Raw genomic sequence first — 18573 nt, 5'->3', positions numbered from 1 at the left:
ATGGGCACTTAGGCTGTTCCCAAATCTTAGCTATGGTGAATTGTGCTGCTATGAACATAGGGGTGCATATATCCTTTATGATTGGCGTTTCTGGTTTCTTGGGATATATTCCTAGGAGTGGGATCACTGGGTCAAATGCGAGTTCCATTTTTAGTTTTTTGAGGTAGCTCCATACTGTTCTCCGCAGTGGCTGCACTAGTCTGCATTCCCACCAGCAGTGCAGAAGAGTTCCTTTTTCTCCACATCCTCTCCAACACTTGTTGTTTGTTGATTTGTTGATGATAGCCATTCTGACAGGTGTGAGATGATAACGCATTGTTTTGATTTGCATCTCTCGTATAATTAGTGACTTTGAGCATGTTTTCATATGTCTTTCGGCCTTCTGTATGTCCTTTTTCGAAAAGTGTCTAGGTCCGTTGCCCATTTTTTTATTGGATTGTTTATCTTCCTTTTGTTAAGTTTCATGAGATCCCTGTAAATGTTGGAAATTAAACCCTTATCGGTGGTATCATTGGCAAATATGTTCTCCCATGTAGTGGGTCTTCTTGTTGTTTTGTTGATGGTTTCCTTTGCTGTGCAAAAGCTTTTTATTTTGATGTAGTCCCATTTGTTTATTTTCTCTTTAGTTTTCATTGCCCTAGGAGCATTATCAGAGAAGAAATTCCTTCAGCATATGTTTGCGATTTCGCTGCCTGTGGATTCCTCTAGTATTTTTATGGTTTCCCGTCTTATGTTTACGTCTTTTATCCATTTTGAGTTTATTTAACAAAAATATCTTGAACCTATAAAAACTTACTTGCATATCAACTTGCACATTTAAATAATTATTCTTTTTAAAAGCTGGGCCATCCCATTCTTTCAATCTCTTAAATATTATTAGGTACATATTTAAGTAAATTAAATTAATTTTGCTTTTTAATTGTATATCATACTTTGAAAACACATGCCCTGGGGTATCATCAAACAATAACATTGTACACACTGGTATAGAAAAATTAAAATAGGTAATGAAATATTAACTTCAATTTTGGAAGGAATAAGTATTTATGCTAGAGCCATATATTACCATTCAATTTACAGATCAACCAAAGTTTTTTTGGTGTCTACAAGAAAGCAACTATAATAAATCCAAACTCTAGCACTAGGTCACCACTTACTAGTAAATCTACTGACTTCAAAATAACAGAAACAGTAGTCTTATCAAAATAATCTATTTTTCCAGTGAATGTTTTAAATAATTATAAACTGCATTCTAAATATTATTTGTAACATATAAATGGTATAAAAATAATAACCATGCCCAGCTTCAAAAATAAAAAATATTACCTCTGAAATCCTGTGTAAACCAACTCCTTGTCCTGCCAAACAGCCACTCTCCTGAATTTTGTATTTATCATTCCCTTTCTTTTCTCCAGTATTAACTTTTCATTTAATTAATATTACCTAATTACTCACTAACGAGTAAGTATATGATTTATGCCTTACGGAATTCAGAGTCTGGGTAGGAACACAGGAATGCAAACAATCATTACAATAACCCATTCAAAGAATATAAGGCATTAAATGAGCACATAAAGAAGAAAAAGAAAAAGCTGTTAATTCTGCATGGAGAAGACACGAACACTACACAGAGGAAGGTAAAAGCAGGGTGCATGGGAGGACAACCCTCTGTTAATTCCAAACAGGGAAAAAAACTATTGCCAAAGGACACAGATGAGAAAGTCGAATAATTCCAGAAACTATAGGTATGGCTAGCACACTAAGTCAGGAGATGAGGCTAGAAATGGTGACCAAATTCTGATGAGAAATTTGAAGTTTTTACTCCAAGCAAAAAATACAAACAAAAGCTAGGTAGATAAATTGCTTTATCATTCTGATTATTGTTGTTGTTATTCCAACTTCCCTGTATCTATACCTTTTGATAGTACCCCTCACCTCACAGTGACTCTGGACTTGGTCACATGACTTTCTTTGGCCAATGGGACAACAGTAAATTTGGTGGCATATTCATGTCCACCTCATTCCTCTTGCAGCCCTACCCCAGACATGAGAACAAGTCCCCAGCTAGCCAACAGGAAGGTAAGCAATTACTTAGAACAGAGCCAAATAGTCCCAGCCGAAGCTATCCCGCACTAGCTGACAGCCAGCTGAGTCCCGACACATTAGTGAGCCCAGCCAAAACCAAAAGAATGACCCAGCCAATCTGTAAACTTTTGAGTAAAATAATGCTTATTATTATTTGCCACTGAAGTTTTGTAAAGTTCAAAATGAAATAGAATGTAATAGATAACTGAAATGGATTGAAGCTAACCATGGGGTTTGAGCAGTGTCACATGGCCCAATAAGTTTTCTAAAGACCGTGCTAATAAATGGAAAATAGATCTGGAGTCAACAATAGAGGTAAAAATTTTAAGAAAGAAAGTATAAAGTTGGAATTAATGCCAAGAAGACAGAGAGGAAAAGACATGTGAAATGTAATACTAAGTGCTAGAACTATTGGAATTTAGGCATTAATTAGATGCACTCTATGAAAAAGAAGGAGATTTTCTGGATAAATTCCAGATTTATTGCAAGAGTAACTACAAATGCAATCAACCTGCATTTAAAATAGTTGAAGATAAAAATCTTAGAAGGAACCATAGGCAGCAAAATCTCAGACATCTCTCGTAGCAATATGTTTACCGATACATCTCCTACAGCAAGGGAAACTAAGGAGAAAATAAACAAATGGGATTCCACCAAAATAAAAAGCTTCTGCAAAGCAAAAGAAGCCATCAACAAAATGAAAAGGGAGTCCACTGCATGGGAGAACATATTTTCCAAAGATACATCTGATATAAGGTTAATTTCTAAAATATATAAGGAATTCATACAACTTAAGGAAGACAACCCAATTGAAAAATGGGCAAAGGACCTAAATAGACACTTCTTTAAAGTAGACATACAGAAGGCCAAGAGACATGGAAAAATGCTCAAAGTCACTAATAATCTGAGAGATATATATTAAAACAGCAATGATGTATCTACCTAACACTTGTCAGAATGGCTATCATCAACAAAACAAATGACAAGTGCTGGCGAGGATGTGGAGAGAAGGGAACCCTAATATACTGCTGTGGGAATGCAGACTGGTGCAACCACTGTGGAAAAGAGTATGGAGTTTCCTCAAAAAATTAAAAATGGAACTCCCATTTGATCCAGTGATCTCATTTCTGGGAATATATCCCAAGAAACACAAAACACCAATCAGAAAGAATATATGCATTCCCTATGTTCATAGCAGCACAATTTATAATACCCAAGATCTGGAAATATCCAAAGTGCCCATCAGTAGATGAGTGGATAATAAAGCTGTGGTACATTTCACCATGGAATACTGTGCAGCTGTTAAAAAAAAAAAAAAAAAAAAAAAGGCTCTCTTACCCTTTAAGGCAGCATGGAGTGACCTGGAGAATATTATGCTAAGCGAAATAAGCCAGTCAGAGAAAGATAAGTATCACATGATCTCACTCATATGTGGAATCTAATGAACAAAATAAAGTGATGAACAAAATAGATTTAGAGACACAGAAGCACAGAACAGACTGATGAATCTCAGAAGGAAGTGGGGGCAGGGAGGGGGAAGAGATTAACCAGAGAACTTATATGCATATACTAGAGGCTCGGTGCATGAAATCCGTGCACGGGTAGGATCTCTAGGCCTAGCTGGCGATCAGGGACGACTGGTGGGGCGATTGGGGGGTGGGGGTGGGGGGCCGCTGGCACCCGCCATGGGGCCTGCGGGCAGCTCCTGGGTTGAGCGTCTGCCCCCTGGTGGTCAGTGCGCAGCATATCAACCAGTCATTCTGCTGTTCAGTTGATTTGCATATTAGGTTTTATTATATACGATATTCATAGCCCATGGTCACAGACAATAGTGTGGTAAAGGCCTGGGAGGGGCAGTTGTGGAATGGAGGGGATTTTGGGGTGGGTGGAGAAGAGGGACATCTGTAATACTTTCAACAATAAAGATAAATTTAAAATAATAAAATAGGGGACTCTTTCCCCCTCCCCACTTGGGAGTCTGTGCTGTGAGATTCTTTCCCCTTCTCCACGTGGGAATCTGTACTTGTTCTTCAATAAATTTCCACCTTTGCTATACCAAAAAAATAAAAATAAATAATAAAATAGTTGAAGAGAGGAAAGGTATTTTTTTAGGTGTCTTTATTTTTGTTGAAGATAGAAACATCATTTCAGAAAATAGTACTTTAATATTGAAAACAAAGGCCATTTTTATATACTTTTACAGAGATAATAAATACAAATCGGAATTTTAAAATACCTTTGGAAAGAATGATTAATTAAATTATTAACCCAGGGAACACATGAGTACGCAAGAATCCAGTGTCCTAGGATTAAAGACACAGTATTAGATCTTTTTGAAATAGCCTCCTTACATGAAAATTAGTGGGTTTTAAATTGGGTCTTTTTCTCCCACTTTTCACTTGCAGCTCCTACTGTTTTGTTACAGTTTATTTTTAACCTCATAATCTGAAACATCTTAGACATAGGGTACAATAAAAAGTTCTATAAAGATTTGAGCCCAGCAAGGCTGGCTTAGTGGTTGAGCATTGATCCCTGATCCAAGAGATCACCAGGTAGATTCCTAGTTAGGGCACATTCCAGGGTTTTGGGCTCTATCCCTAGTAGGGGGCATGCAGAAGGCAGCAGATGGATGTTTCTCTCTCATTGATGCTCCTATTTCTCTATCGCTCTCTTTTTCCCTCTTTCTAAAATAAATAAAAACATTAAAAATAAAGATTTGGGAAAAATGAATTAACTTTTACTTTATACCAGTGTATAATTATGTACTTATTTAATTCAAAGCCATAAATCAAGCCATCTTATTCACTACTGAAATGCTTGGTGGATAAATATATCAGCAGGCACAAATACATAAATACAATTTTAGGTAAAAACAAAATGTTTCATTTGTAAAACTGATATGTTGTTAAATAGTAAGGGGCCAAAATAGTGAGATAGTGAAGCCATCCAAAGCACAATTTTCCAGAACTCAAAATAAGATGAATGCTTGAAATAAGAGTAGAGGTGACAGGAACATGAAAAATCAAGATAGTTACATAATTACATTCCCAGGAAAGTAGTAAAAACTAAATGATCTATCACATATAATAATCCTATATAATAAAAGCCTAGGTGGCGTCACACCTTTGCACGACGACCTTGCACAATGTTATCACAAGATGGCCGCGCACACAGCGGAGGGGGGCACGGTGGCCGCTCTGCGCCATGAGGCCTGGGAGTCCTGCAGCTCCGCGCGGCACAGAGGAGGCCAGTCCTGGCGGAAGAGGCAGGTTGTGGCAGAGGAGGGCAGTTGTGGGTGAGCGGGCCAGCAGGGGAGGGCAGTTGGGGGCGATAAGGCTGGCAGACAGAAGCGGTTAGGGGCAATCAGGCAGGCAGGTAGGCGAGCGGTTAGGAGCCAGCAGTCCTGGATTGTGAGAGGGATGTCCCAGATTGGAGAGAGTGCAGGCCGGGTTGAGGGACAACCCCACCACCCCCCACCCCCATGCACAAATTTTGTGCACCAGACCTCTAGTATATATACACAAAAGCCTAAGCGACCAAACGACCAAATGACTGGTAGCTATGACACACAATGACCACCAGGGGGCATACGTTCAACACAGGAGCTGCCCACTGGTGGTCAGTGTGCTCCCACAGCCAACCTGCCATGGATGGCCAACCTCCCATGGTCCCTCCCCACAGCTGGTCAATGTCCTGCAGTCCCTTCCCCCAAACTGGGCAAGACGGCCTCGATTGCCAGCCAGGCCAAGGGACCCCACCCATGCACGAATTCGTGCACCATGCCTCTAGTATCAGATAACCACTGCTTTTTAATTCTGTAAGATAGATTTGTTCATGTACAAGTAGTTGAAGAACCATGTATAGAAGCTGGAATGTAAAAGTACTTAAGCCAAACTTGTTCACCACAAATTCTTCTGCTATCACTGCTGATAGATATTAGAAAAGAATACAAATTATCCAGAAAAAAAGAAGTGTACACCCGCACCCCTACTGCAATACCGATGGATGAAAAGTGTGAGAACTTGCCTCTTTCTCAGTGTCTCTAGAGATACATGTCCACTGGTTCTCCTTCACACTGTACGCCCAGAAGTCAGCAAGATCTTGTGTTCCATCCCAGCCACCAAACAAATAAACGGTCTCTATGAAAATTAGAAAAATATGTGTAAAATGATAAATTTAAGGACAAAATATAAGTCTAGGCATCCAGACTTACCCAGTTGTCTCTAAAACCATTAAAAAAGGTACATCTATATAAACTTAAAATTTTTAAACTAGTAGCATTCCAAAATATTTCTAGACTAGTGTTTCTTAAACATGAGTATGTGGAAAAGCTGCTGTAGAACCACTATTTTGAGAGATTTATAAAAATACAGACAATGAGGAGGAATTCCCTAAGATTCTGCTTCCATAGGTATTTAGTAGGTAAAAAAGAGTCTGTATTTTTAAAGTATCCATGGTGAATCTGATATTCAGCCAGTATAGGAGTTTCTGTGTTAGCCCACGAAAAATTTACATTTACCACCTTCTTAATAATGCAGCTTCAGACTGCAAAGAGAAAAAAGAGAAAGAAAAAAAAATACCAAAGAAATATACAATGTAAAATATAATATAAAGACATCTAGCTATTTCTGGAAAAAAATCACATTATAACTGTTTTCTCTCTAATGTTAACACCAAAAACAATAATTAGCCGGAAGTTAAAGTTAGATATCTTAAGAATAAAGTGATGCATATGGCCTTGGTATTCCCATGGAAAATTGGGGAAATGTTTCCATATATACTGTGGTAGCTTTTAACTCCTCATAAGTCCACCTTTCAATCATTTGTAGGTATCTTGAGAATTTGGTATCTTCTAACTCTGAAATGTCTATTATATCCATAGACTTTATCTCTGTGACAAAACTGATTTCTTGCTCAGTGAAAAATGAAAATCTTTATATATAACAATGTGTATTATCCCATTCTTTTTATATAATAAGAGTGCCTTTCCTTTCTTCAAATATTTCCCCCCTTTGTAAATAAATGTCTTATGTCTAATGGTTATACAAGCCCAGCAATTATTTTTTATAAATTTAATTAGACATCACAGGAAAACGGTAAAGCCATCTACTCTCTTAACTGACATACCCTAGTCATATATATGAAGAGACTACCATCTAAGTTATGCCCCACCATAAAGGGTTATAATTCAAAGTGCACTTGGAAATATTGTAACACCGTTTAAGAAGTGTCTTGCCATTCATAGAGTTGGGCTCTCTTCTAAGAGGTTTTTGCCATATTGTCATATAATTTCAAACTCTAAGTGAATTTTCTAAGTGAAACATCCCATTCTATGCCCCAAGAATCTGGGGAAATCAAAACAATACTTCTGGATAAGAACAGACCACTGGAACAGGACTGAGTTCTAGTGCTAACTCAGTGAAAGGTCACTTAACCTCACTGGTTATTAGTCTTTTATTTACAAAACTCTCAGTGTTGTGAAGTTCTTCAGATACAAGTTCATGAAAACATTCTGAAGGCTGTCAAGTATGAACAGCATTTCTACCTTTAAAATGCACAGAAATAAAAAATACTTGTGCCTGATTCCATGTCTAACTCAGTACCTGGAACACTTTGGCTCTGTACAAATGTGAACTACAATATCAGAACTACAACAATCCATTCCCATTAGTTAAGTAACATTCTGTTTCTGAAATGGCACACAGTAATGCCCAGATACATAGAATTTTACAGGGAAAAAATTAAAGAATTTTGATCTGGCTTAAAAATTATTTGTCAAGGCCTCACTGTAAAGGCAGTTAAAACCCTGTTAAACTCTGAAGCCTAGAGAGGGCGGGGGTATATAACTAAAATAGCAATAGCAATTGACCTTTTGTTTTATAGTTTCTGGCACACTCTGGATAAGGTTATCCTGGTTCATTAACTTTAATAACCCTCCCTCTTGGACTCTGGGTTCTCAATGTTCTTTCTGAAAGCAGGTCTCTTTGTACGCATAAATTCTCACAGCAAAGAAAACCCACATTTCCACAACAGCCTCATTGATAGCTGAGCAAAATAAAATCTGGCACAGAGCAAGCATCCCAATGGAATTAATCCAAGATGTCATTCTTGTCCATGAATACTTTGTGGTCCCAGTTGAAGTTTAATAGTAAAATTGAATAAATCAGAGAGAAACAGGACCTTTTGACATACCTGAATGATGCATAACAAAAATTTAATTAAATCATCTAATTATTTAATTCAAATCATTCAGAGATGAGATATTATCTAGAAACAAATGGCAGCAAAAGTATTATTTAATGGATAAATAATATAAGAAACTTTTAAAAAGTATAGAAATAATTGGAGAACTGTAGTGAGAAGTTAAGAAAGTAGAAAAAAACATTATTTGCAACAGGATAGTTTGGTTTACTGAATATCCATTCTCAAGCTTAAAAATTATACAACAATTCATGTACATCCCTGGGACAGTACAATCGTCCTTAAGCAGCAGCCCTCTCTTTATTTTTTCTTAAAGGAGAACAGGCTATAGAAGTTATCCATTTCTCCCAGCACTCAGAGACATGTCTGGTCAATATTTTTTTAATACTAATCTGAATTGACAAGGTACATTAGAGAATAATTAAAAAAAAAAAAAAAAGAAAAGAAAAGACAAGGGAAGGAACTAAGATGGCGGTTTAGGTAAACACCTGTACTCACAGCCTCCCAGAACCACATCAAAATTATAACTAAAATACAGAACCATCATTCAGAACCACCTGAAATCTAGCTGAATGGAAGTCCTACAACGAGAGAAGCAAAGAAGAAAGCACACTGAGACTGGGAGGAGGAGCAGAGGCATAGACTGAGCTAGTCCAACACCCACATGCTGCGTTTTTTTAATCGGGAGGGATATCTCCAAGGAAGCGAGTGTCCCAGCTGCTCACCAGACTCCCAGCCTAGGGTTCCAGAGTCCCTATAACTTCAAGCTGTAAAAACCAGCAGGGATTGCAGCTGAGTGACATAAAGGCTGCTGGAGACCCAGGTGTTCCTCTTAAAGGGCCCATGCAAGAATTTACATGATCTTGCTTCCTCTGAGCTCCAGTACAGGACAGCAGCTTTAGGGGAATCCAGGTACATATGGGGAGGAATTGGACTGTATGGCATAGGAGCAGGAACTTGGGTGTAGCTTTCTCCCACAAGGGTGCTCCCAGGGGTCACTGTTCCTGTGGGACCTCCCCCATCGCAGAGCTGACTAGCAGTCATATCTGAGTTTCCATCAGCTTGGCCCACACTGTTCTCTCCACCCTGGTGATTCCCTGAGACCCCACCCAATCCAATTTGCAGCCCCAACCAAGTTGTTTGCAATTGCTTTTCCATATATGGTCTGTCCTGGCTCAGGCTTCAGACATTGCTAAAAACTCTTAAACAAGCAGCAGCTGGCATCACCATGCCCCAAACCAATTAGTAAAAAGTCCAAGACCCGGCACGAACACCAGGATGCCTTGCTTCATAGCTGGGCCTCACCCAGGCACTTCTAAGCCCAATACAAGTAGTAGTCATCTGCAGATGTCACTGTAGCTCCTGCTAGTGGCCTTAGGCATTGCCTGACTTTGCACCTCCTGGGAGGCCTCAGTCAGTGCACCCGATGGACAGCTTCAGACCATACCATATTACAACTCTATGTATCCACAAGCAGCACGCTCCAGGGGCAGACTCAGTGAGCACCAAAGCCCCAATGAAGCAAGTCCTGCTCCAAGGCGTGTCTCCTGCACGGCAGCTCTTTTATTGTAGACACAGCTGGTCCTCACAGCCAATTCCTCCTAGTGACGCCAATGGCAATAAAGGCTCAACTACAAGAAGACTGTACACACAGCCCACACAGGGGCACACCTAGAGTGCCCAGCTCAGGTGACTGGGGAGACTGAGCCACTGGGCCCTATAGGACCCCTAACACAAAGGCCACTCTACCAATTCCAGGAGACATAACAGCTCTACCTAATACATAGAAATAAACACAGGGAAGCAGCCAAAATGCAGAGACAAAGAAACATGTTAAAAATGAAAGAAATGAAAGCAAGCAAAATACTGGATATAGAGTTCAAAACAATGGTTATAAGGTTAGTCAAGAATCTTAATGAGAGTTTCAAGGATCTTAATGAGAGCTTCAAGGGACTTAATGAGAGCATCAAGAGTTTCAGTGAGACTTTCAAGGATCTTAGTGAGAATGTTAAAAACATGAAAAAGAACCAGTCAGAAATTAAGCATACACTAACTGAAATAAATAATAATTTACAGGGAATCAACAGTAGAATAGAGGATTCCAAAAATTAAATCAACGATTTGGAATATAAGAAAGCAAAAAACACCCAATCAGGAGAACAAAATGAAATAGAAAATAACCCCAAAACATGAAGATAGTAAGGAGCCTCTGAGACAACTTCAAGCATACCAATATTTACACTATGGGGTTGGAGACGAGAGAAAGCAAGATATTGAAAAGCTATTTAAAGAAATAATAACAGAAAACTTCCCCTACCTGGTGAAAGAAATAGACCAGGAAGCCCAGAGAGTCCCAAACAAGAGGAACCCGAAGAGGCCCAGGCATCATAATTAAAATGCCAAGGGTTAAAGACAAAGAGAGAACCTTAAAAGCAACAAGAGAAAAGCAGTTAGTTACCTACAAGGGAGCGCCCATACGACTGTCAGCTGATTTCTCAACAGAAACATTGCAGGCCAGAAGGGAGTGGCAAGAAATATTCAAAATAATGAAAAGCAAGGACCTACAACCAAGGTACTCTACTGAGCAAAGCTATCATTTAGAATTGAAGAATACAGGGAAACGACAGTAGAATAGAGGATTCCAAGAATTAAATCAACAATAAAGTGCTTTCCAAACAAAACAAAAAAATAAAGGAGTTTATCACCACCAAATCAGCATTATAAGAAATGTTAAAGGGTCTTCTTTAGGAAGAAAAAAATAAAATATAAGAATAAAATAGCAATAAATACGTATCTATCAGCAGTTGTAGCTAAGAAACAAAATAAACAAACAAGCACTATAATAGACAAAACAAACTAATGAGTCAGAGGCATGGAAACATGGAATAGACTAATGAATCTCAGAGGGAAGGAGATAGGGGTGGGGGAGAGAGGCGAGAAGAGATTAACCAAAGATCTTATATGCATATATGTATTACCTATGGACACAGACAATAGGGTGGTGAAGGCCTGAGATGAGGTGGGAACCCGGTGGAAGGGAGCAATGGGGGAAAAAAGAGGGACATCTGTAATACTCTCAACAGTAAAGATTTTTTTTAAAAGAGTCCCTATCCTCCAGGAGCTTACACTCAAATCAACAATATAAAATAAGTATACAGCCCTGGCTGGTGTGGCTCAGTTGACTGAGCGTCATCCAATGCACTGAAAGGTTGCCAGTTCAATTCCTGGTCAAGGCGCATACCCAGGTTGCTCGTTCAATCCCCAACTGGGGCAAGTAGGGGAGACAACCAATCAATGTTTCCCTCTCATATCAATGTTTATCTTGTTCCCTCTCCCTCTCCCTTTCTCTCGCTGTAAAAAAAAAAAATCAATAAAAACGTATTTTTAAAACAAGTACATAAATCAACATGATTGCAGGGTAGATAAGTGCCATCAGAAAGGTTTCATGGTAACAGTGGTATTTGCATCACAAGGTGGCTTTGTTGACAGAATGGGGGACAAAAAAGAGGACATTTCACCAGAGTAAAAAATAAAGGTACAGAGACAGAAAAACACAAAAAGTGTTTTAAAAGACATGGACTCTTAAGTCAGACAGGTCTTGAACAGATTTGTAGCTGTGTGATCCCCACCAAATTCCTTAACCACTGGTTTCCTCATCTATAAAATGGCATCCAGTCCCTATCTCGTAAAGCAACTGTGAGACTTAACTAATGAATGGAAAGTGGTAAAAACTGTGTAATGAATAAGTGGACTGTTCAATTTAAAAGAACACAGAAGGTAATGAGGTTAAAAAGACAGGCAGTGGCCAGAACATGGAAGGGTTTAAATTAAAATATAGAAACAAACTAAGAACTTGACACCAGACTTTGGAGTAGCTACAGAAGATTTTAGGCAGATTTAGCATGGTCAGATCACAACTTGCAGCATATGGGACTGACTGAAAATGAGGAGCCAATGAAAGAAAGGAATTGGATTTAAACTGACCAATAATAGCATATGTTTAAAATTTTAAACCAATTTCATTCTAAGAGACTATAAATGATTCCATCGTCAACCAATCAATAAATCTCTCATTACTTAGGCCACAAAACTAAAATTCAACCATATTCTTTGGTACAGGTCCTTTAGGTAGCAGTATTGAATAAACCCTGCAGCTACCTAGTGCCAGGAGTACTAGTCTACGTTATCTTATGTACACTAAAAATACAGTAGAGATATTAACACATCAGTGTCTTCACACCATTTTCACAAAGAAGCAGGCTTTTTATTTTAAGAGCCCGAATGCAATTATCTATCCTATTCTGATTTTTAATGGTAAAACAGACTGTGCTGATTGCATTATCCTCCACAAGATGGCACACTATTTTTGTAGTTCAATTCATTTTTCCTGTTTGAAACAGTACAGAATACATACACTATGGCACTAACACAGCATGAGCCCAATATTAGATAAAATTCTTGTGTCAAACAAAAGAAGTAGGAGAAGTGTTAACAGGCTAGTGAAGGAGGTTATCTTAATTCTTAGTTTAATATAGACACTGAGAGGGGGGAAAAATAAAGTGGAAAATGCAGTTTTAAGAAGTGCAAATTATATTTAAGATAAAAATGAAACACTGTCAGAATATTTAGTTTAAAAGTTTAATCCTTTAAAAAATGCAATTAGGATGGACATGAGAAAATTTGAAGAGAGCAATAAAAAAGAAGGGGAAAGATGTTTTATAAGCTTCAGCCATTTCCTTGAACTCACAGGACCCAGCAGATTATCAACTGGATTCATCCACCTCCCCTTTTAAAAAAAAGTTATGATTTAAAAACTAACTAGATGACACTGATCTTTTTTCCCAGCTAAAAGGTTGTATTTTCTGTCTATAACAGTAAACACTGTATTCTTAATTAGGCTATATTTCAGAACTCCTTTGTGATAACAGTATATATGTAGCTACAGATCTATAGCCTTATGAATATATTTGTAATTCACAACAAAAACCCATGTTCACCTACTTCCTTCAAAGGTTTCTTTAAGGAACATTAGGAAAACCAATTATGTGGCCCTGTGTGTAAAAAAAAAAGGCACTTGTATAGAATTAATATAGAAGAGTCAAAGGTGCGGCTTTCCATAGAAGGGCTCTTCCAAGTGACAAGAATCACCCCCTCAAACTTCTTTTGTAGCTATCAAATACTGGGGTTTTGCCTGGGTCTTACTATCTATTCTGATTGAGAGAGGGAAAAAGGCAGGCATTATAGGTTCTCAAAATTTAGTGCAAGTTACATAACAAAGAAACTTCCTGGTAGAATGAACATTTAAATTTTCATCTGAACAGACTTGAACCCTGAAACAAAATAGACATGCCTTTTCTCTCTTTTTATTCACCTAATTTCCTCAGAGTTGAAACCCAATTCAGAGTTGAAGCATCTAATAAGTGGAGAGGTACAGGTTCAGAAATTATAATAAATGAAACTGACATATACATCCAGTAGTACAAAATACTAGATTTCTTCTCTACCATGGTATAAATGATAGAATTCACTTAGGAAGAAAGGAAAGTTTGAAAATTAAATAGTAACATTTATGTCATTATGTACTTTTTTATTTTTTTTCTTCATCATCATGTACTTTTTAAAATGGTAACTCTAGTCCTAGAGCTGCAGCAAAATGGGGAAAAAACTATATACTAAAAAAGAAATAAAATTTAGGTATTATTAAGTATTTAATATTTAAGAAAACAAGATATATGAAATGCTGTGAAGCCACTTTAAAAAGATGTAATGAACTTTACGAAGTTTTACTCTAGTGAAGGTGTTCTTAATTTTTTGAGTCAAAAGTCCCTTTGATGATCAGAATTCATGGATTCTCTTCCCAGAAAAATATACAAACAAAATTTGTATATAACTTCAACAGATTAAGAGCCTTCATTCTGGAAACCTTCAGAATGCATACTTAAAATAACAACTGGGCTTCTCTACACTCTATTTTACTCCTTAGGTACCAACTTCATAAAGATGAAACTTCCAGGTTCTTCAAACTCTACTTGGGAAAATCATTCTTCATTACTAACCCTACCTACACATTATCAACAAAATTACTAAATGGGGTTTAATATTTTTTTCTAAAAATCTTAAAAGTATTATGGCTTCGCTTACTTTCTAAAATTAGACAACATATATAAAAGATGAGACAAATATACCAAAATAATACTGGGTGAGTTATTCTCACCCCCCCAAAAAAAACTGCTTTTCAAGTTATTTTAAATTGTTTTTCAAAATTTTTAGTTATTTAAAAATATTTCCACTGTGAGATTCTGTCAAAAACCACAGGAGTAATTAGTATATTCTGCATATTAATATGCTGCATACAAATTACATAAATAACACATACTTTACATATAAAGTACATTATTTCTTATAATTCTCAGTATAGCTTAATTTATTATTCCTATTTTTATCAAAATTATTAGAACTCATTCAAGATCAAACAAAATGTCAGTGGTAAAGTCAGGAGGATTCAAACCCAGATATGTCTAACACACACACACACACACACACACACACACACGCACGCACGCACGCACGCACGCGCGCCTTTCCTACAAACTCAATCCCCAAACACTATATTTGGTTGTTAAACAAGTAAGACTGGAATAGAAAAGGTTCTTTTAAATATTTACAAAAAATACAATCATTTTGAAGATGATTAAGATCAACCTGATTAAGCCCTGGCCGGCTTGGCTTAGTGGATAGAACGTCAGCCTATGGACTGAAGGGTGCCTGGTTGGAGGCACGAACATGTAAATCTCGGTTGCAGGCTCGATCCCTGGTCCTGGTGCTGGAGACAACCAACTGATGTGTTCTGTGTGTCTTTCCCCCTCCCTTTCACTCTCCCTAAAAATCAATGGAAAATATCCTTACGTGAGGATTAACAAAAAAGAAAACACTAAAATACTAATAGGATACAGAATGGTGACAGAAAAGAATATAGACAGCAATGGTTAGCTGAAGGAAAAGACTGGGAATGCCAAGATATAAAAGTTACTGGATTTTTCAATAGCATTACTTTTTACTTTTGTTTTTTCTTGATCATAACAGATTCCTGGATAACCCAGACTCAGAACCAGACACCTGTTTAAACTGAACCTAAACCATAATTGCAGTCTTGCGAAAGTTCAAAAATCTTTCTCTGACCTGTCCTAGGGCATCTTTCCTTACATTTCTCTCTGCTTCCATACAACTGAATTCTCAGAAACTGCACTCCTGCCCCACCTCACGCTAGACCCCAAACCTAACTGCACCACCAGTTCCTCCTCCTCAATCCACCGACCCCCCCACCTACACACACACACTCCCAACTCAATTTTATTAGAGAAAACTTTTAAGATTTTGGTGACAGAAGACTCATGTTACAAAGTGTGCATTCTGCCATTTGCTGGCTCCACTACCATTTAGCTCTACGTTTTCCTTGTCCCCTTTCTCTGGTCTTAAAAGTTCTCATTGTACTGCAAAGAATAGTTCCTTCTATAATCAGTTCTCCTAGGAATTTTAGGTTGTACCCCATGCACCTTCACAAATAATAATTCCTTTCTAAAAGGAATACTGGTGAATAAAATTTTCTACAACTGCATTTTAAAGTAGAACATTTTAAACCACTAGGTAACTACCACCCAGACATAACAAAGGCATTATAAGTTCCATTATATTTTCAAAAGAGTGTGAAAAAAATCTACTGAAGACAATCTAAACACAAATTTTCATCAAGTATTTAATTTTTCTAGATTAAAAAACATTTGTACATAAATCTGATTCTTTAAGAAATAAGCATATGTATATTTACTGGACTCTCGGGTAGAAAAAAAGATGCCTAGATGCCTAAGATTCTACAACTGAGTCAAACCTATTTCTGTGGGAGGAAGAAGAGGGGCCAAGATCAGGAAAAAACTCCCTAGGCCTTGAAATGAACCTTTTCCAAAGAGACCTAATAATACTGCTAAACAAGTTCACAGGTTACTATATGAATTTAGCAGTTAATTTTAAATAAAATACGTTTTCTCATCTTGTTATTTACAAAATATTTGTGAATATACATGTCTAGATTATCTGCATTGAAATAATTTTTACTCTTAATTATTTTATGTCAACAAAAATAACTTATTTATTCCTAAAGTACTATGAGTGAATGAATATTGGCTCTCTATGTAGTAAAGAGTTCTAAAATCAGATAATAAAGTCAAATTAAACTAAATTTTTGGTATTATTTGCTTTTAAATTATACTAAATTTTTGGTATTATTTGCTTTCCAATATGGTAATTTGAAACTTATGATAATTTTAGCATTAACCTCTAAATATAATGGTATTTAAGCTGTCCTAGCCTATAGTAACCTAAGAAAAAATTTCCATACCAAATTATAGAAAATTTAAGAGGAAGCAAAAAAGAATAAAGTAAATGATTCATAGGCTTGTGAAAAGTGTTTGGCAATTAATGGATCCAACAATACTTAATTAGTCCAACAAGACTAATTTGATAGTCTCTCCCTCTAAAATATATCTTAAGTGTCTCCTTCATTCCTATAATTCCCAGAGTATGACATTAAATTATAAATGCACTGAAAATCCAGAAATACATCAAAGTTTACTATGAAAATCAAATACAAATACACGACCCCCCCCCCCCCCCCGCCCCCCGCCACACACACAGCTATAAAAGGTTACACATTACATTTCTTTTAGGTTATTTAATTTCATTTGTTCAGCAGCCTCTCCTCTCATGGGTTACTACCTAGTTTAGATTATACCTGTGGCTAATGCCTATTTTCTTTGCTCTTTGGTATGGGCATTAACATTTAACCTTTGGAATGAATGGAAAGTAAATTCATGTTAACCTGATATTTAAAAATGCATAAATTTATTTTAAAATTTGCTTTCCACTGCAAGTATCCCTCACCTGTTTGAACATCAATAACCATCTGATGGCCTCCTCTCATTCCTGGTCGGTTATCTTCTCCATCACCTGAGGTAGAAATAGTATTTCCTTTTAAAGGAAAAACAAAGAACAACCGCAAACCCAAAGTAACTTTATTCATAAGCATGTAATGACTAGTGAAAATAACACACACTTATTCTTTTAATAGGAAGTAAAAAAGATTCAAAAGAAATAATATGACACATAGGTATGTTTATAATAATTATCTTGCTCTTTTTCCCAATTGCTTTCAGGCTATTATTGCAATTGGAAGCTATTTCCAATGTATTTATGACCAATGTCATAAGTCAGCAATAATATAGGATATTCCACAAAAACCTCAGACAAGAAAACTCTAAACTCTGAAGTGACAAAGTGAAGTGGGAGACAATTACAGAATTACTAGTAGATATCAAGTCTATTATCCACGCACAGCTTATAAACAGAATAAGCAGTTTTAAAGTTCACAAAGCTACTGAAAATTAAGATTTTTATCAAGTTTTATACTCTTGATAATTTTCTTATTGTGTTAACTTTGTGCCAGTATTTCAGAAAATAGTTCCTACATAAAAGACCAACAATTTTATATGAGCACTGACTGAGAATACTAAGATTTGCTTTTCTTTTATTGTTATTTCCATTACAAAGCTTAATAAGTATGTTTAAATATAATCAGTGAAACTTTTAAACTTCTGTAGGAGAAAACCAGTGCTAAACTTATATCTAATCTTACTTTATGCAAAATTTTATATAAATGAAGATATAACTTCATTGCAATGATTCAATAGGTTACAGGATTCTAATATCTTACTTGATATATAAACCAGGGAACACAAAGTTTTCTTTATACTCTCATATTAATGGAAATATATTACTTTGGCTAATAACTTTCCTTGTATTAGCTTCTGCCTATGTAAAATAGGAAACATGCAATTTTTTACTAATTTCACAGGGAGACTATGAAAAAGACTAAAATATCATTTGCAACAGCATGGATGGACCTGGAGAGCATTATGCTAAGCGAAATAAGCCAGTCAGAGAAAGATAAATATCACATGACCTCACTCATTTGTGGAATATAATGAACAACATAAACTGACGAACAAAAACAGATCCAGAGACAGAGAAGCATTGATAAGACTGTCAAACCTCAGAGGGAAGGTAGGGGAGGGTGGGGGTAAGGGCATGAGTGGGAGGATCTGAGGCAAAAAAGGGATAAGGACACATATGTAATACCTTAATCAATAAAGAAAATTTAAAAAAAAAGAATGTTGCCAAAGAAGGAGACATATATGTAATACTTCAAACAATAAAAAATTAAAAAATAATAAAAAC

The 18573-nt window shown here is 36.7% G+C and overlaps 1 protein-coding gene across 2 annotated transcripts in view; it reads right to left on the bottom strand.

Moving 5' to 3' along the window:
* MKLN1 (muskelin 1) overlaps positions 1-18573 on the bottom strand; it is a 159223-nt gene that overhangs the window by 66001 nt on the left and 74649 nt on the right. For both annotated transcript variants that reach the window (XM_081102438.1, XM_081102437.1), the window contains exons 8-9: positions 17221-17286; positions 6112-6224 (exon numbers count right to left, since the gene is read on the bottom strand). In XM_081102438.1, the coding sequence (XP_080958564.1) occupies positions 6112-6224; positions 17221-17286 (179 nt within the window). The remainder of the gene's footprint in view (positions 1-6111; positions 6225-17220; positions 17287-18573) is intronic.

The sequence above is a fragment of the Myotis nattereri genome (assembly GCF_964212035.1).
Source record: "Myotis nattereri genome assembly, chromosome: 11".
Classification (NCBI taxonomy): Eukaryota; Metazoa; Chordata; class Mammalia; order Chiroptera; family Vespertilionidae; genus Myotis; species Myotis nattereri.
The sequence above is the reverse complement of the archived record's forward strand: the minus strand, read 5'-3'. Positions and strand labels throughout refer to the sequence as shown.